General features: G+C 49.3%; 1 protein-coding gene across 1 annotated transcript in view; it reads left to right on the top strand.

The window, feature by feature from the left end:
* The first annotated feature begins 594 nt into the window (after nt 1–594).
* The window catches only part of CUNH1orf94 (chromosome unknown C1orf94 homolog), a 39,890-nt gene continuing 20,128 nt past the window's right edge, over nt 595–20,356 (top strand). The window contains exon 1 of the mRNA XM_035020194.1: nt 595–920. Coding sequence (XP_034876085.1) covers nt 595–920 — 326 coding nt within the window. The remainder of the gene's footprint in view (nt 921–20,356) is intronic.

Here is a 20,356-nt window from a genome sequence, read left to right as displayed (position 1 = left end):
AGAGGGCGACAGGGGGGCGGGGAGGGGGCCGAGCTAGGCGGGGCTCGGCGGGCCGTTGGCCCTCGGGGTGCGCGGGGGTCCCTGGGAAGGCCCGGCTGAGAACCTGATGGCGGGCCCCCGCCCCCACGGCGCCTAGCGCAGTGCCCGGTGCCGGGCCCTGGCCCAGCCATCCGCGCGGCTTGGCGGGCGAGAATGGGCTGAGCCGCTGGCGCCGCAAGGTGTCCCGGGCGCATCGCGACGGGGGAGTGCCAGGGACAGTGGGGAGAGCCTGCCCTCCCCCTCCAGCTGTTCCCAGATGTCATTCTGCCCGCCCAGGCGCCTGGTTCCTGAGCTCAGGGGGATTCCACAGTTACTAAGCTACTGGTTTTTGTTGACTTTCAAATATTTTCTTCTAAGGGAGAGGGGGAGGGGGGCAAAGGCCAGGAAAGAGCAAATAAAAACAAATCAAAATAAGCTCCCCCTCCCCAAAAGAAAGCTGTCCTCCACCCACCACTCACACACAAATCGAAGGCCTCTGAACATAGTCACCTTGCTGAAGCAATAGCCAGACAGAACTGACCTGCTTCTGCCCATCCTCATCTCCCTTTCTGGTGAATGAGGGGTGGTGGTGGATGGTCCCCCTGTCTTCGAGCCCTGAGTGGACAAAGGGGCTTCCGGAAAGAGAGGAGGAGGATGGCCAGTGGGAATGGGCTCCCTTCATCCTCGGCCCTGGTGGCCAAGAGCCCCTCTGCCCTGGGCCCATTCCCCAGATACATCTGGATCCACCAGGACACACCCCAAGACAGCTTAGACAAGACTTGCCATGAAATCTGGAAGAGAGTTCAAGGCCTGCCCGAGGCCTTGCAGCCCAGGACCAAGGAACAGCTCTCCACCCCCATGGCTGGGACTCCAAGAGACAACGGGCTCAGCTTCCAAGAAGAGTGAGTGTCCCCCTCTGGGGCTGGCATCAAGGGAGGTGGGAGGAGCTGAGGTCCAACCTTCTGGGGGAATGTTCTGGCCCATTGTTCAGTCTGGTTAAGCCCTAAAGGCTGTATACTTTTCATCCACCTGTTGCGGTCCTTTGTCCAATCTTTATAGGGGAGGTGCCTGGGGTCCTGAAGTTACCAGGGTGAAGGGCCAGACCAGGGCTGTATTTCTGCTGCCTCTTTACCAGTCCACTAAGGGAACATTTTTCATTTTGCATAGGCAACGTAGATGTAGATCTGAGGACCTTGAAAACCCACACTGGCCTGGGCTGAGGGTCAGATGCCCATGGCTTTCCCTGGGGGCAACTGCATGATATTTTCCCTTTCCCACCCCCAAAGGCTAGGCATTGGCACAGATGAGTCTGGTGGTTTTAAAGCACATCTGGAATTCCCTAATACAGGGAGCAGCTGTCCCATTCAGCCTCCACAGAAGCTGCAGCAAGAGCGCACATCAAAATATTTACTGGGAAGGCATTGACATATTCAGAGGGCACAATAGAAAATTAAAGTGCGGGAAGATGGCTGTAAATAGCCCTTTTCCTGGATGGGAAATCCTGTGTCTGGGAAACACAGAGCTACATGTTGGGCAGATATTGTTGGGGATGGATATTCACAAGGAGAGGAAGGAGAGAGCTCGTTAGGAAAAGCACATAAAGGACCACGGTCATCAGTGTCACTGCTGAGCCTCCGTTCAGTGTTTGGCATCTTCAGAGTGGGCTGCAAACATTAATTAATCCTCCCAGAGTCCCTATGAACCAGGTATTAGTGCCCCCATTTTACAGATGGATTAAGTGTTAATAATTAAGTGCTAATTAAAGACCAAGTGATAATTAAGTGTCGCCTGTTCCAACACATGCTCCAGGTCAGCTCAGAGATGCTAGAGTCGGGGGGACCATTTAGGCAATTATCAACTGTGGGGATTTCTATGAAAGAGCTAGGAAGAGAGGCGAAGCGGAACTGCTCCCCAGGTGTGCATTACCTGCCGTCCCCTCTCGGGCTGCAGATGAAGGTGGAAGCACTTTGGCTGTTATTGCTTATCCTGCCCTGTGCTCAGCACGACATGGCTGGGACAGGAATGGCCCGTCTACCGCCAAAATCCTGCTGTCCAGCCCTCCAGTGGCACTGACCCCCCTTCCCCTGCCCGTTGCCATCTGTTCTGGGACACGGCCTTGGCAGGGGGCCCTTGGGGATGTGCTCAGCTCTCAGTGGCCAAGAAGCTGATTGTCCACTTTGTGGACCAAGGGTCAGTGGCAATTTCCAGTAGATGGCACCCTCTCTGCCAGGTCACACTGAGTTAATGGAGACAGACTCTACTTCCAGTCTGCACTTGGCCCAAAAGTGAACTGGTGCACCTTTGGCCCGTTGCTTAACTCCATTTGGCCTTGATGTTTTTCATCTGCAAATTGAGGATGATGTGCCCTGCCTGGTCCACCTCAGAGTCCATAATGAGGATCATATGTGGTGGACACAGGACCCCCCTCCTCCCCCTCCCCACATTATGCAAAGGAGGCTGTCCTTAAATGGAATTCTCAGAGTTTAGCATTTTTTTGTTGTTGTTGCTGCTGCTGGCTTCAATCGGGGGTTTTCACACTCTGCTCGTAGACCCTGGAGGTGCTTCAAAGGGCCACCCTAGAATCAAGGGGCCTGATTGCTGGGCCCCCATCCCCACCTCAGCCAGAGGGCTTTTGGGTGTTTTGAGGTCTTGCTTCCTGGAGTTCTCAGTAAAAGCTGCGTTTGGGAAAACAAACAAAAAAACAATGATTTTGCTACTGAGAAAGGAGCCAGGAAACCACAGCTGTAGATGAATAACTGATGTCAGATGTCAGAACCGTGTAGACATCCACCAAGTAGGACAGGAGGGGCTCCTCTTGTAATTAAAGCAGCTGCCACGGTGGAGTCAGATCCCCGGCTTCAGACCCAGTTGCCGCCCTGCGCCCGATGCGGGATCTGTTCAGCTTCTGTGAGCTTGAGTTTCCTCATCTACCAAGCGGAGATGGCAATTACCGCCATCTCAGAGGGCGGTTGGGATGATTCAACGGGATATTTAAACATTCCTGGTAATAACAGTAATGGCTAGGATTTGTATAAATTCCCTGTAATAATAATGATGATGATGATCTCGTGAAGCCCTGCAATTATTACATGAGGTTGGTACTATTTTAAACTCCCCCTCTTTTTTACTTTGTATTATGTGGATGTTCTCGTGCATAAGATAGAGTAGGATAGTGAATGTGGGTCTGTCACCGAGGTTCATTAATCACCACACTTGTGCCATTCTTGGTTCGAGTCCTCCCTCCCTGGTTTTTAAATGAAATCATTTTCAAAAAAAAAAAAATCATTTTCACAGATGAGGTCACAGGTTGGAGGGGTTCATTTCTCTGCCCGAGGCCCGCCGGTTAGGAAGAGGTAGAATTTCAGAAAGCAAACCCAGGTTCATCTTAGCTACTGGGTGATAGAGAGTGTGGGCTATGTTCCCCTGGAAATGGAAGCATCTTTTTGGATCATTATCATATTTGGCAGGCCCGTGTTCTCAATGGTCACACATAGACAACGGATTTCAAATCCAGTGAGCTGGCTTCAGGCCCACGAGATACCTCTCAGCTAATCTTCCCACCGCTTCATTTGTAGACCTGGTTTTGGTGATATTTTCTGCTATCAGGGTGGCTAGATAAGTAAATTCTAAAACTCTTGCTAGCCAGAAATTTTTTCTTGACTCAATCCCTCTATATGACAAACCCCCAAACATCTCAAGGCCAAAAGGGATATTGGAGGCCATCTTCTGCTGCTTGAATCTCTTCCTCAACATCCTTGCCAAGTGGTTATCTATTTGTACACTTGCTTAGATGGAAAGCTCACCACCTCCTAAGGTAGTCTCTTCCCTCGCTACAAATGCTGGTTGTCAAAAGACCCTTTTCTTCCTATATTGAATCTATCTCTATCAAACTCATACCCATTGATCTGGGTTCAGATCAATGGACTTAGGTCTCCAAACTAAATCAATCCCCTTGTTCTCTCCATAGCCCCTTCGATATGAAAAGATGGCAACAATACTCTTCTAGGATTTCTTGTTTCTGTAGCTGATCATCTCTGGTTTTCTAAGTTTCCCCTCATGTGTGCTGGTCCCTTTGGCAGTGTGGCAACCAGAACCAAGTACAGGAATCCAGGTATGATCCAATTTGTGCAAATTGGATCTTCTCTGTTTCTATTCTGTATTCATGGTAATGGTGATTAATGCCACATTCACTTTTCTCCATGAGCCAGCTTTATTTTGTGGGCACATTTGGAGTTTATTCATTCATTCATTCAGTTATTCATTTAGCAAATATTTAATAAGCATCAAATCTGTGCCTGGCACTGTGCTAAGAGCGAGCGGAATAGAGTCGTGAACTGGATAAGGCTCTCCTTCTTGGAGCTTACAGTCAAGTAGGGGACAGAAACAGAAAACAAGTAAATAAAAGACTGTGATAGTTTTGGAACATGAAAAGGACTGGTATTCTAGTTGGAGGAAACCAAACACATAAAAATAAACCAGATAATTTCAGATAGCAATGAGCACTCTGATGGAAATAAAACCGCATCAAGGGAAAGCACCCTTCGGTAGAGGGTGGTCAGGAAAGGGCTCTCCGAGGAGAGGCGCTCATGTGATCTGAAACCTGGATCCCAAGGAGTCAGTCAGGGGAAATCCAGGGAGGGGTGTCCAGGCAGACTGGAGAGCGACCATAGAGGGCCCGACGTAGGAGTGAGCATGGAGAGGTACTGAGGGACCGCGGGGCTGGGGCAGGGGTGTGATGGGATATGGGACAAGGTGATATATCGGAGGCAGGCCAGCAAGGTGTAGGCGGCCTGGGGAAGTCAATGTAGTGAGTGAGGATTTGATTCGCGGTGTGACGGGACACGCGTGAGGGCTTGAAGGAAGGGGATGTAGCGTGAGCGGATTCACTGGTTTTTAAAGACCTCTCTAGCTGCTGAGTGGACAGGGAGAGGAGGTGGGACGACCTGTGGAAGATGCCCCAGTGGTCCAGGTGAGGCTCCAGGGCGGTGGTGGCTGGATCTGAGCGACCGCAGTGGAGATGGAAAAAGCAGGAGAGTCAGAGGCTGTCCTGCGAGGAGCCAGCAGGCCTGCTGACGTTTGGGGCACATAAACAGAGACAGCAAGGTTCCGCTGAGGTTTTCCGCCTGAGCCACTGGCTGGACGGGGGAGCCATTTCCTGAGGTGGGGAAGAGACTGGGGAAATGGGTTTTTGAGGAAAAATCACTGATTCGGTCTGGTATTCATTAAACTCCAGAATCTTACTCAGCTATCTTTTAAGTAGACTTAAATTTGGGCCTAGAGCATTGTGGCAAGCCACCTCCTGACTCACAGCCTGGGCCCACATGTTCCCTCGCTCCCCCTGTTGCTGACCCTTCACAGCCTCAGAATAGAGTTTTGGGTTTGCTGTTGACTCTGTTGCCCTGACTGGGACGTGGCATTGGTTCGTCCCTTTGTTTACAGATTCATTCAACAAACACTCACAGTTGACTTCTGGGTGCCAGGCCCTGCGCTGGGTCCCACGACACAGAGATAAGCAGGACAGGAGCCCTTCTCTCAAAGAGCTCCCACTCTGGTGGCCGGCATGGACCCAGAGACAGCAACGACATTTGACAGTATTTATTGTGCACCTACTGCATGCCTGGTAAAGCACGCAAACAAATACAGTGGTGGGAAAGATGTGGGCAGTCTCTGCCCTTCATGGACCTTCAGTGTCTTGAGGAAGGCAGAGCCCAACATATTACCATTCGTGTGCTGGTGAAGTCTGGCACTGTGGGAACACACTGAGGGGCACATAGGGGCTGGGCTTGGGGCTCAGGGAAAGCTTCCTGGAGGAGGCTGTGGGAGGCGAGCTGGAAGGTCAAGAGACAAGACCCCTGCACGGTGCGTGTGATGAAGGGTACAGAGATGGCCCCTTGGGAGCAGAGGATGGCAAGATTGTCACTGCAAAGGGGATCCATGGTTGGGTCTTGAGAAGAGAGAACAGCTTACAGAAAGCATCCTGCAGGTGCAGGGAGGGATAGGAAGCTCCCTGGAGATGGCATGTCATGCGTGGGGGTGGATGAGAGTGGAGAGGTGGCCTGGGGCTTGCTGGGTGTGGCTACCTTCTCTGGTGGCTTCCAGGCCCTCAGGCAGCACTAGAGAAATTTCCCATGTCCCCAAGTCAGACAGCACTTGGGTCTGCCGAGTCGGAAGGCTGTGGTGGGTGTTACCCTGGGCCAGACCTAAGGAGGAAGATAACTCTACACAAAGAAAGGAAATCCACTTAAGTATTTAAAAAACAGAAATGATTTCCTGATTGACAGCCTTCTGAGGTATCTGCCTCAAGAAGGAAGAGGGCTGTTCTGCACTTGCTTTAGTAAATCCGCGCCGTTTGCGGCCACTGACCAGTCCTCCAGGCTGGCGGGGACGCTGGGACTTGGAAACCAAAGTGCTGTGTTATTGGAACCGCTCTCCCAGCAAACCAGTCTTTTGTGCTATGGTTATTTGAACAATCGAATGAATCCTTCTTTCCTGGAGAAGTTGCTTGGAATATATGCTCACTTTTATTTATTTGTTATTGTTATTGTTTTTTAAAAAGCTTGAAACCTGGTGATGGGCGTGATTAGGACAAGATTCACACATGGAAACGCAGACACTGGTGTCCTAGAGCCAAAGCCAGCTCTGAAGACCTTTGGAGTCTGATGCTCTAGGCTAGAGTTTTCTCCTCTCTAAGAGGTCAAACATCTCAGAATCTGAGGAAAGCTGCTGTGCACTCTTTTGCTTAAAACACATCCTTACATCCCTTCACATTTTGTAAACGGCAGAGACCCCCAAGGCCCCAGCTTGGAATCCTTTACACCTGGACACTGTGTGCCTCCCTTACCCTTCCTGGGGCTGGGTCTCCGCCACTGCTGCGACCCAGTCACATTGACATCCCCCATCCTGGTTGTCAGGTGAATTAGTGCACAAAATGGCAGACAGAGGTTTAAGGGCCCCCAACCCTTCTGTCCTCCACTCACCTTCAGGATGGTCTTTGACTCCTTGCCTTCCTGCTGCTCTCTTTTCTGCCATTTTCAGAACATCGCATCTGGCTGTGTCTGGTTCCTTTCCTTCCTGGATGTGCTTCGCCCTTCACCTGCTTCATATACCTGAAGCATGTCAACAGAGCTGCTCAGGAATCTCCCATGGCTCCCTCTTTGTCTTCTGAACCCCTTGACCTGGTCTACAAGGGTCTTTGTGTCGGCCCTGCCTACATGTCTAGCTGCATGTCTTGCTGCTCTTCTCCAAACTCTCTGTAAGCCAAGATGAACCATCAGCAGGTGCATAGCTCCTTGCTTTTGCTTGGGTTATTCCAGTGCCAGGAATGCCTTCCTTCCTTATCTCTGCCTATTGAAATCCTGTCTATCCTTAAAAACGTAGAATAAGTGTGTCATCCCTTGACTATTTCACAGCTCACCCACTCAACATTTTTTTTTCTTCCTCCCTCTTCCATGTTCTTCCTTTTAATTTAAATACATAATTATACCTTCTCTTTTTCCTAAGAGTTTCAAGGTGCCTCGGAAAACAATAAAATAAGGAAAGAGGTGGATTAGAATTCCAACACAATTCCTAGCTATAACCAAGTTGCTCAGACTTTCTGTGCCCCGTTTTCCTCATCTGAAAAATGGAAAATGTTGTAGTGACCAACCACCTTAAAGGATTATTGTGGAGGTTAATGAAAGAATGCATGCCAAGCCCACATAGCACCTGGCATAAGATAAGGACTCCAAGTTATTCTCCATCATCATCATCACCATTATTGTTTTGATCGAGGATAAAATAACAGGGTTTAAGTAATCAAGAATGGTATGAGGGGAGGAAACTTATATACCTGAAAACCTAACCTAATAGAAACCACTCAACCAAGGCTAGCATTTTGCTTTGAGGTTCTTGGCCGCCAGGGCAAACAGTGGGAACGTAGCAGTTGGTTTCTATAACTTATATCATCTCATAAGAGAAAACAGGAGAGATCATCGGGAGAGACGAATGCTTCCCTAACTCTAGGGACTGTGAGGTAGGGGTCTTTACATGAGGGTGATGGAATGGAAAAGTGGGTTCAGGCCCAACTCTTGTGTTGACCATTGGCCAAAGGGGAAGACACAGCATCCCATGGGATCTGTTGTGGTTCTGGCACGAGATTTCTGATCATCACGCACATTTTGTACACTGCCTTGTGGCAACAATCCCTCCTCCCCCACTTGACCGTGGCTCCTTAAGGGCAAGGACTGTGTCTTACTCATCTTTGTCTCCCGGTGCCCAGCTGAGTTCCTGGCACTGGGTGGCTGCTATGCAGTGCGTATGAATGAATGAGGAAGAGAATGATGGATGGACCATAAAAATGCACTGCAAGGAGGGTGAGGCCCGGAGGTGGCCAGGATCCAAGCAAGGGGCCACAGGCATCGGAGGAAGTGCTGAGTGACCCAAGGACAGAATAAGGACAAGGCAAGACATTGCAGGGTTTTTTTCCTCCTTCTGCGTAAGCTGCAGAGAGGGGAACTAACATTTTCTTGTACATCTTATATATGCCAGGCTCTCCATTTTAATTTTCTGTTTATCTCATTGTCTTAGCAACCCTTCCCAGTAGATGGTCAATATTTCTCCCATTTTACAGATGAGGAAACCGAGGCTCAGACTCTAGGCAACTGGCCCAGAGTCATCCTGCTAGGAGGGGACAGAGCAGAGATAGGAGCCCAGTGAGGCTTCAAGGCCTGAGCTCCTTCCTGGACACCAGGAGCCCATCAGGATAGCCCTTCCGTGTCTGCTTAGCGCCAGGAGCCATGAGCAGCAGAGGGAAGATGAATCATGATTAATGTCCCATGCCCGTGTCCCCCTTTCTAATTTAATTTTATGGTTTCGGGAGCTGTGTCGCAGGTTGTGGGAGCCTGCAGAGATGGGCCACTGGTGGTTTGGTTTAATCCCCTTTTTAATATCTTTGTTGCAACCTTCTTTCCAATTCAGCTCCCAAGTCGCATTAAAAAAATACCTCTTCCTTTGGGTAGGCCTTCTCTTATTAAACAGATTCAAATGAAAAGTTTTAAAGATAATTTGAACAATACGAATCACAGTAGCTTCACAGCTGCCGCGGAGGCTCTCTTACTGCTGTATTCACTCCTCAGCAGGTCCTGTCCCACCCCAAAACCCTTCCAGTCTGGGGGACCCAGCCCTCACCAGCTTCCTGTTTGTCAGCTTCTCCTTTCCCGTCCTGGGGGGCGAGGGCCAGGGAGGGGCGGTGGGAGGTGTCCCACTTCCCTGTGCCAATCTGCCTTCTCAACTGCCCGCCCAGGAAAGTCCCACCTGGCTGGGTGTCTCATTTGCATCAAAGGCATCATTTGCATCAAAACCCTGGGAGGGTGGGGGGGTGGTGGAGGAATGCCTCAGGGATACCTGTTCAGAATGCAGATACCCGGGCCCTGTTCTGGACCAACTGAACTGCCATCTCCCCAAGAGTGCCCTAGAATCTGCATTTGGAACAATTGCCCCATGTGACTCCTATGCATTTGTGTGAGAGTTCTCCGGTACTTTGGGGGTCAACAATGACAGATCCTCAGGTTTAAAAGGGACACAGCTTTGAGAAGGTGTTCCAAAGAAGCGCGAGAAGGAAGGAGACTGAGCTTTATGGAATGAGCTGTAAGTGTATGCCAAGGACGTCGTAAAAAAATGGGCTCTACTCAGTGCGAAAGCCTTTGCTGAGAAGTGAGAGGAACGCGACGTCCAGGCTGGGCGTTGGGGCAGCTGAGGGATTTCACAGAGTTACCTCCTTTAACCCTGAGGGGTGTCGCCATCCCCATGGTGCAGGTGACAAGACTGAGGTTCCGGGGACGTCCCCCCCTCCACCCCTAGCCAGGCCCTGGGCGGTGAAGGGTCAGCAGGGCTCCCAGCCTGCAGCCCTGGGCTCTCCTTGGAGCTGCTAACATTTGCATAGCGCTCCTTACAGTTTACCGAGTGCTTCACGTTCACTGGCTCACTTAATCCTCCCACAGCCTGCAGGGTGGAGGAGGGGCAGGAGGCCGAGCCTTCTGAAGGCCCCCCGCCCCTCGGCCCCCCCACATGTCCCAGCAGACAGAGCTCAGGGCGTTCCCAGGTACCTTTGGGACCCAGGTGCGCAGGCCCCGGGGTGGCAAGTGAATCTGCCGCTTCTCTCAGGTGCCCCTTCCACCCTAACCTGAGCCCGTCAGAGCTATCCACAGACAGAGCATCCACCCTCCTCATTCCTTTCCTTCCTGCTGGTTTTCCACAAGCCTGTGGCAGTGAATGTGTGTGTGTGTGTGTTTATGGGTGTACGTGCGTACGGCTGGGGGAGCTGTGTGGGATGTGTGCATGGGTGAGGTGTGTGTGTGCATGTGGGTGGGTGTGTGTGTGTGCATGTGGGTGTGTGTGTGTGTGTGCATGGCTGGGCTGTGTGTGTATGCATGGGTGTGGCATGCGTTGTGCGTGGCTGTGGTGTGTGTGTGTGTTTGGTGTTGGTGTGTGTTTGTGTGCACGGGCGTGGCGTGTGTGTATGTGGTTCTGCTGTGTATGTGTGCGGTGTGTGTGCGGGGAGGGAGACCCAGGGCAGTTCAGCGAATCCTACATCTGGAGGAGAGGGAAGATAGACACAAGGTAGCTTTGACCAAGACGGCCGTGTCCCTTCCTTCCACGTTGGGCAGGGCACCCTGGGTGCTGTGACGAATGCACCAGGGGAACAGAAACTGGGTCTCTGCTCCTCATGCAGACAGGAAGACCCAGAAATGTCCACCACCCTCGGTCAAGCAAGGGCGGGGGCTCACTAGGGATGGTGCCAGGCTGGACACCAGAGCGTCTGCCTCCATGATGAAGGCCTCTCCTTGTCTGGGGCCCTTTGGATCTCCTGCCCACCCCCACTCACAGCCACTCACCTGCCCACCAAGTTCTGCCTTCTGCCGCCTCATCCTTAGCTCCTGGCTGGCTCCCTGGCCTCTGGCCTCCTGCGCCCGAGGTCAGAGAAGGGAAGTGAATTGCAGGTCACCCCGTCAGAAAGGACAGAGCTGGGGTCTGAGTGCAGGTCTCCGGACTGCAAAGGCCCTGCTCCTTCTCCCACTTCTGCTGTTTGGGGTAATGTAGGGCAGTGGCTGCGGTAGAGGCTGGGAGCCATGTGGCCTTGGATCCAACCCTGCTCTTGGGTGAACTTGAAGTTACCTTTCAGACTTCCTGAGCCTCAGTTTCCTCTTTCTAAATTGGGAATGAAGATGCTACCCATCCTTCCTAGTTGCTGGGAGGACAAGCACCGAGCATAATATCTGGCACAAATCGTGGCTCAGACCCCGGACCCCTCCTGTCACTCCTCTGGGCTGCTCCCTGGAGGAAAAATACCTACGCCTGGCACTTCCCTGCTGAAATCTCTCCAGTGGCTTCCCTGCGCCTTTAGAATCAAATCCCCTCACATCACTCCAAGGCCTGGCTCTTAGTGCCTCCTGCCTTTATTGCTAACGTCACCTCACGTGACCCCACCCTTAATGTGCCCCATGCCCTTGAGCATCAGTCCTGCCAATGCACCGAACCCTTTCCTGCCTCATGGCCTTCATGTGTGCTATTCCCTGTGTCTGGAAAGCTCTTCCTTGCATTCTTTACCTGAATACGTTCTTCTCTCTTTTCTCCCCCTGCTTAAATGACACTTCCTCAACAGGCTTTTTTCACTCTCCCAACCTAGGTGTATGCACCCAGTATTCTCCCACGCAGGTTTTCACTCTTGGTTTTCAGAGCAATGTGGCCCAGGGGTTGAGAAGAGTAGCATGTGAGCAAGATTGCCTCAGCTCATTCCTGTTGTTAACTCTCGATTCTGTGACCTTGGGAAAATGACCTAACTTCTCTGTCTCTTTGCTTCTTCATTTTTAAAAACTGGGAAAATTATCTCTCTCTGTGTTAGTTAGCTTTTGATCTATAACAAACCACCCCAAGGCTTGGTGACTCAAAACCACAACTATCTACTTAGCTCCCATTTCTGTGGTTCAGCAAGCTGGCCTGGGCTCAGCCGAGTGGTTCTTCTGGGAGACGCTGGGCCTGACCACACGTGACTTGTGTTCACCAAGTCTGCAGTCAGCTGGGTGTGGCGAGGGGTGGCCTGGGGACCTTGGGGTTTCCCTCCGTGGGCTGTGTCATCCTCTGGCAGGCTCTCCTGCACTCGTGCCCATGGAGGTGGCTAAGTCCCAAGACAAACAAGGGTTGGGGCCCTAATGTCCAAGCACTTTATGAGTCTCTGCTTATTGTTCTCTTCTGTATGAAATATATTTTGTTTTTAATTCAGATTATATTCCTATTGAAATATAGCTGACATATAATATTATATTAGTTTCAGGTATACAACGTAGGGATTCAACATTTATATACCTTTATATACATTACAAAATGAGTACTGGACATCTTGTCACCATCTGTCACCAAGCGAAGTTATTATAGTACAGTGTTATTGACTCTATTCCCTATGCTGTACTTTACATCCCTGTGACTCATGTATTTTATAACTGAAAGTTTGTACCTCTTAATTCCCTTCACCTGTGTTGCCCATTCCTTCCTCCCCTCTGGCAATCACCAGTTTGTTCTCGGTATTTATGAGTCTATTTCCATTTTGTTTTGGTTGTTCATTTGTTTTCTTTTTCAGATTTCAAATATAAGTGAAATCATACAGTATTTGTCTTTCTTCGCCTGCCTTATTCGACAGCATAATACCCTTTAGGCCCATCCATGTTGTCATAAATGGCAAGATTTCATTCTTTTTGATGGCTGAGTAATATTTCTCTCTGTGTGTGTGCGCGGGCACGCGCATGTGTGTGTGTACCACATCTTCTTTATTCATCTATTGATGGACACTTATGTTGCTTCCATATCTTGGCTATTGTAAATAATGTTGCAGTGAACATAGGGGTGCATATATCTTTCCAAATTAGGGCTTTCATTTTCTTTGGGTAAGTACCCAGAAGTAGAATTGCTGGGTTGTATGGTATTTTTATTTTATTTCGTGAGGAGCCTCTATACTATTCTGCATAGTGGCTGCACCAATTTACATTCCCAGCAACGGTGCATGAGGGTCCCCTCTTCCCCATATCCTCGCCAATACTTGGTATTTTTTGTCTGCTGGATAGTAACCATTCTGACAGGTGTGAGGTGATACCTCATTTGGTTTTGATTTGCATTTCCCTGATGATGAGTAATGTTAGGCATCTTTTCATGTGTCTGTTGGCCATCTGCATTCTTCTTTGGAAAAATGTCTACTTAGGTTCTCTGCCCATTTTTAATCAAATTATTGATTATTGTTTGGGTTTTTTTTTTTTTTTGGTGTTGAGTTATACGAGTTCTTTATAGATTTTGGATATTAGCCCCTTATCAGGTACATCATTTGCAAATATCTTCTCCCATTCAGTAGATTGCCATTTTGTTTTATTGGTTTCCTTCACTCTGTGAAAGCTTTTTAGTTCGAATGTAGTCCTCATTGTTTATTTTTGCTTTTGTTGCCCTTGCCTGAGGAGACAACCAAGAAAATACTGCTGACTGTTATCCAAGAGTTTACTGCCTGTTTTCTTTTAGGAGTTTTATGGTTTCAGGTCTTACATGTAGGTCTTTAATTCATCTTGAGTTTATTTTTGTAGATGGTGTAAGAACGTTGTCCAGTTTCATTCTTCTGCATGTAGCTGTCCAGTTTTCCCACCCGCATTTATGGAAGAGATTGCCTTTTCTCCATTGTACAGTCCTGCTTCCTTTATGTAGATTAACTGATCATATAAGCATGAGTTTATTTCTGGGCTGTCTATCCTGTTCCACTGATCTATGGGTCTACTTTTGTGCCAGTGTCATACTGCTTTGGTTACTATAGCTTTGTAGTCTAGTTTGAAATCTGGGAGTGTGATACCTCCAGCTTTGTTCTTTTTTCTCAAAATTGCTCTGGCTGACTCTGGAAAACAGTATGGAGGTCCTCAAAAAGTTGAAAATAGAGCTACCCTACGACCCAGCAATTACACTACTGGGTATTTACCCCAAAGATACAAATGTAGGGATCCGAAGGGGTACGTGCACCCCAATGTTTACAGCAGCAATGTCCACAATAGCCAAACTGTGGAAGGAGCCAAGATGTCCATCGACAGATGAATGGATAAAGAAGATGTGGTATATATATATATATATATATATATATATATATATATATATATACACAATGGAATATTATGCAGCCATCAAAAGGAATGAGATCTTGCCATTTGCAATGACATGGATGGAACTGGAGGGTATTATGTTGAGCGAAATAAGTCAAACAGAGAAAGACATGTATCACATGATCTCACTGGTATGAGGAATTCTTAATCTCAGGAAACAAACTGAGGGTTGCTGGAGTGGTGGGGGGTGGGAGGGATGGGGTGGCTGGATGATAGACACTGGGGAGGGTATGTGCTATGGTGAGCACTGTGAATTGTGCAAGACTGATGAATCACAGATCTGTACCTCTGAAACAAATAATGCAATATATGTTAAGAAAAAAAAAAGAAGATAGCAGGAGGGGAAGAATGAAGGGGGTGGAAATAGGAGAGGGAGATGAACCATGAGAGACTATGGACTCTGAGAAACAAACTGAGGGTTTTAGAGGGGAGGGGGGGTGGGAGGATGGGTTAGCCTGGTGATGGGTATTAAAGAGGGCACGTTCTGCGTGGAGCACTGGGTGTTATACGCAAACAGTGAATCATGGAAGACTACATCAAAAACTAATGATGTAATGTATGGTGACTAACATAATAATAACAAAAAAAAAGATTGCTCTGGCTGTTTGGGCTCTTTTGTGGTTTCATATGAATTTTAGGATTATTTGTTCTAGTTATGTGATAGTACTTTGATAAGAATTACACTGAATCTATAGATTGCTTTGGGTAGTATGGACATTTTAACAACATTAATTCTTCCAATCCATGAGCATGGTGTATCTTTCCATTCATTTGTGTCATCTTCAATTTCTTTCAGCTGTGTCTTATAGTTTGCAGAGTACAGGTCTTTCATCTTCTTGGTTACACTTATTCCTAGGTATTTTCGCTTATTACTGAATCAAGATGTGTGGAAACTATCAAAGGGCCTGGACACAGGAAGGCATGATAAAATGGGGGCTGTTACTGTGATCAGTCGACCACACTACCCCACTGGGGCTGTTATGGGGATTCAAAAATTTTTTCTTTTTAGATTTTATTTATTTATTTGAGAGAGAGAGACAGAGATAGTGAGACAGAGCACAAGTGGGGAGGAGAGGGAGAAGTAGGCTCCCCACAGAGCAAGGAACCTGATGTGGGACTCGATCCCAGGACCCCGGGATCATGACCTGAGCCGAAGGCAGATGCTTAACCGACTGAGGCACCCAGGCACCCTGTTGTGGGGATTCAAATGAGACTTTGGCATGGAAAGTACCTAACACAGCGCCTGGCCGGTTAGTTAGCTCTCCATAAGCACTTAACCTTCTTATTATTTTGTGACCCGGGACCTGAGGCTTAGACATGTTAGCCAGCTTGCATAAGGTATGGCCCCCTTAACCAGGGGGGTTTGAGTCCACTCCTGCCTCTTCCCAGGGAGTGAGCTCTTAGCCACTACTCTCTGCTGCTCAGCTGTGCGGACAGGTAGAGAAGTGAGAACCTCACCCACGGTCACGAGGTCAGTCTGTGGAGGGACCATCACTCAGGCCCGGGTCCGCATCAGACCTGGGGCCCTTCCCCTGCTTCAGTCACAACCAGCCACGTTGCCCGGGTACCGGGCTTGGGCACCGTGTTTGTCGTTGGTCTGAAATGCCATGGTGGGAAGAAAACATTTGTTTTGGGTATCCTCTTGTAGCACTAACAATTCTCTGCGTGCATTTTTCTGTTGTCTGGCTCGGATGAATAGCAGTTTTCATCTTTGCTCTGTGTTATCATGTACACAGAACCGCTGTTGGGAGCTCACAGTGTGCTTGCTTAGTCATTATTCTGGGAAGGGGTGCCAGCCATTCAATAGCCTTTATTTTCTTTGACTGTACACTGCGAATGCAGAAATTATGCACAGCGCTTGCGTCCAGAGCCGCCATCAGACCCCTGTCCCTTCTGGAGGTGGGCAACGCAGAGGTGGTGGCAGCTGCCGGGGTCACAGCACCAATGCCGACTTCTTCCTATGTCAGCGCCCGGGCGCTGGGTTAACCTTACTGAATGATTCACTGTGATAGAGTCTGTGGCAGATTTTATGGTTTTTACCAGCTCAAAGGAGAAAGCAAATAGCACGGGAGAGGTGCCAGAATCGGCAAGACTTCTTAGGAAGAGAGAAGAAAAGATAGATTCCAGGAAATGCAGGGGAGCAGATTTGATATTGAACCCAGGGAAGTCGTGGGAAGAATGAAAACTTCCTGGGTTCCCCAAAGTGGTTGCGGAGATCAGGCAGGCTTTGTGTGGGGTCTGGCGTGGGAACCGCCGTGCAGAGATGGGGAGTTCTTAGGACTGGGATAAGCAGGTGGTTTGTGTCACCTGACCAGCTTAGGGATGCCAGGCCAGGCACGGGGGCCAGAAAATGGAACCAAAGCCAGAGAGTTTGCAACCTGTGGAAGGAGTTGGGCAGTCTTCGGCAACAGAGCTCTTGATGTCAAGAGCTCCAAGAGATGGACAAGGGTAAAGATAAGTTCATGAGCTAGTTTCGTCATTGATTCAACAAATTCTCCCTGAGCTGGAGTCAGATGCCAGGCACTGCTCTAGACCCTGGGGCTCTGTGCTGAACAAGATACTGTCCCTGCCCTCAGGAAGGTTATGTTTTTGTGGGGAGTAAAGACATAAAAAAGATGCTGTGGATGGTGGTTGATACAATGAAGAAAATACACAGACTGATGGAGCAGAGAGTGCCTACTGGGGGGGCACTTTAAAAATGGGCAGGAAAGGCTACTTGGGGAGTAGGAAACATGAACAGAGGCCTGAATGATGAGAAGAAGCATCAGGGCATGATCTAGCATTCCACAGGAAATGCAAAGGCCCTGGGGCTGGAGTGAACTTGGCATGTCAAGGAATATTTTTAAGGCCAGAGTGGCTTGGATGAAGGAGGAGTTAAAGCAGGAGGGGGTGAATGGGCCACTTTGTATACTGCCCTGAAGGTCAGGAAGGAGTATAAATTTTATCCTATATGTAATGAGAGTCCACATGAGGGTTTAAGCAGAGAAATGGATTGATCTGAGTTCTGAGAACATCCTAACTCTGCAGGCATACAGTTTTCTAGAACAAACAAGAACAAACAAATCTTGTTTTCTTGGGGGATTGGGGGGCAGGTAGGGACACCCTTGATCAGGGACTTGTAACTGTGTGATGAATCTTGATTGCAGTGAGGTGTTTGAATAAGGCTGTCTTGGAGAAGAGGAGATGGGATGATAGTGATGGGATTGATTTATTCCCCCGAAGTGTTGATCCAGGATTACTGTCAGGCTGTGGGGAGGGTCTCCGGCAGTGTCTCCAAGGCTCGGCCCTGGACTCGTTCCCTTCAACATTTCTATCCATAAATTGGCAGAAGACCCAGGAGACATGCTCGTCAGACATGCAGCTGACATGGAGCTGTCAGGGACAGCTAATGCCACGGATGACAGACTCAGGATTCACCGTGATGATCCTCCACAGGCTGGAGAGACGGAATGAAACCAGCAATAGCCCCGACTGCACTCGGGTTGGGGAACAGAGCTCAGCTGTGGGGCAGGGGGCCCTTGCTGGATAGCTATCCCTGGAAAGGAAGCCGGGTGGGGTAGGAGGAGGTCGTGAAGGCAGCCGAACCCACCCACATCCCCACACTTTCTAGGTGACAAGGTCCTTGGCCTCTTTCAGGCTCATTTTTCCCCATCTGTAAAGTGGGGATGATGCTGTCTATTGCCCAGGAGTGTGGAGAGGATGAAATTCAAGCATGTATAGGGATGCCTGGCTTCCTGTCTGGCCTGTAGTGGGTTTGTGACTGATGCAAGGGAAATAGGAGTTTGTGGAGGCTGGCCCGAGGGAGGGCTGGGGGCCTGGGGACAGCCTTTCAGGGGTACACAGAGGGCCCACAGCCAGAGTGGGCCCTGCATTCTTGGCACTGCGCTGCCCCTGCAGGGATGCCAGCTTCCTAAGAGGCCCCGACTGCTGTAATGTGCCAGAGGAGTAAGAACAGGGGTTCACGAGATGCCCTTCAACAGACGAATGGATAAAGGTGATGTGGGCCATATATACAATGGAATATTACTCAGCCATCAGAAAGGATGAATACCCACCATTTGCATTGACATGGATGGAACTGTAGGGGATTATGCTAAGTGAAATAAGTCAAGCAGAGAAAGACAATTATCATATGGTTTCACTCATATGTGGAATACAAGGAATAGAACAGAGGACCATAGGGGAAGGGAGGGAAAACTGAATGGGAAGAAATCAGAGAGGGAGACAAACCATGAGAGACTCTGGACTCTGGGAAACAAACTGAGGGTTATAGAGGGAGGAGGGTGAGGGGTGGGGTGACTGGGTGATGGGTATTAAGGAGGGCACGTGATCTGATGAGCACTGGGTACTATATGCAACTAATGAATCATTGAGCTCTACAAGAACTTATGATGTACTATATGTTGGCTAACTGAACATAATGAAAAAAAATAAAAAGGACAGGGGTTCATCCTCAGCTTCTGCCTGTGTCCGAGGTTGGGGAGGGGCAGGTGGGTCCTCTCAGGTGCTGAGAAGGGACCATCTGTGGGTGGTTTTTGATACAGGGACCCCAGGGTCCTGAGGGTCTTTTAGAATCTGCTTTGATTTCTCCTCGGAGTTTGTACTTGAGACGATTCAAGTGGTGAGACTTTTCCTATGTGCATCTATTGTGTAACATTTTTATTTAAAAACACACACACCCAGCCAAAAGTAGAGCCAATAGTACGTGATGAACCCACATACGACACAGTTTTAGTGATGGTCAACGCATGGCCATCTTGTTTCATTTATGCCCCCATCTTCCTTCCACCTCTGCTGGATTAAGTTTAAAGAATATCTTAGACATAATTTTATCTACCTCTAAGAGATAAGGACTCATTTTTTTTTGTTCAGTATAAACCGCAATACCATTATCACAATGTTTTAAAATTGATATAATTGTAGTAGGTCTTTCTAAAAAAAAATCTATTGGTGTATAGCTTGCTTTGCAAGTTTTGTGTTTTTTTTTTTTTTGTAGAAGGGTGAGTCAAAAACTCATCCTTCAAATGTCTGGTTTCTGTAACTCGAGATTCACCTGTTCCCTTTGAGGATGATGATGAAGAGGAAGAAGGGGGGTCTCTTTATTCTGATTGTTCTCAGGGACACAGCCGTGAGAGTGGGTCCTATTTATAGCTGAAGTCTAGACATGGGATGGAGGAAAGGAAGGGAACGGGAGAGGGCAGGGAGGAAGGGGAAGGGGGAGAGGAGAGAATGGAAGGAATGAGAAAGCCAGAGTGGAAGATGGTCCCATCTCTCTGCAGCTATGCCACCCTCCAGAGCTCCCAGCCGACACATGCCGAGCTCGCACCCAGATCACCTCCCCACATTCTCACCCCGGTGTCACACCCGTGGTTCAGGTGTCATGCCCAAGCAACAGGGGAGGCCCTGAGGTTCCAGGGTCTGACATGAAATAGGCAGTAGTGCCTGATGGAGACCCTGGTCTGCTTGGCTGGAGTCTGCTTTCTCCTGGCCCCTCTCTGCTTCTAAGTCTGCTGAGGCCACCTGTGGGGCTGGTGACCAGGAGGCATGCCGGCTCAGTTGGTAGAGTAGTGACATGCTCTTCCCTGTGTTTCCCAAGGGCCCTGGCCACCCACCTTCTTTCCCAGGACCCTCTGGGCCTCACGAGGACCCAGCAACTAAGGGGGTAATGCCTGGCACAGCTGGAAGCCCCGGGGACTGTCGCCTGTGCCCGTTCTGAGTGGTTGTCCAATACAGTGACTTTTTCTCTGGCTCAGCGTGTGGGGGTGGTGATGCATGAGTCGTTTTGTGCCTGCACGGGTATGTGCATCAAACACACCCACAAGTGTGTGCATTTGCTCCTGCGTACGCATGAGGCTGTATGAGCTCAAACACAAAGAGCATTACGAGGAAGGCACATCCCTACTGGCAGGATTCATGGTCCCTGCTCGAGGGACTCACTGAGCCCTGGGGAGGACCTGTCAGAGTAGGAGTGTGCACCAGGCCTCCCCCATGGGAAACACCACTCGTGGGCACTTTTCATCTTCCTCCTGCCCCTTCTTCATTGTCTTCACCACCCTCCCCCAGGGGCATTGAGCAGTTTCCAGAATGCTCTTTGTAGACCACCTCATCCACTTTTTATGGGAGCCCATCAAATACAGAGAGCAGATGATTTTAAGCTAGGTCGCCACGGTCCTTCTGGTGGT

The sequence above is a fragment of the Mirounga leonina genome, unplaced genomic scaffold, assembly GCF_011800145.1.
Source record: "Mirounga leonina isolate KUSES-001 unplaced genomic scaffold, KU_Mleo_1.0 Mir_173, whole genome shotgun sequence".
Taxonomy (NCBI): Eukaryota; Metazoa; Chordata; class Mammalia; order Carnivora; family Phocidae; genus Mirounga; species Mirounga leonina.
This window is presented reverse-complemented; position numbering and strand designations above follow the sequence as displayed.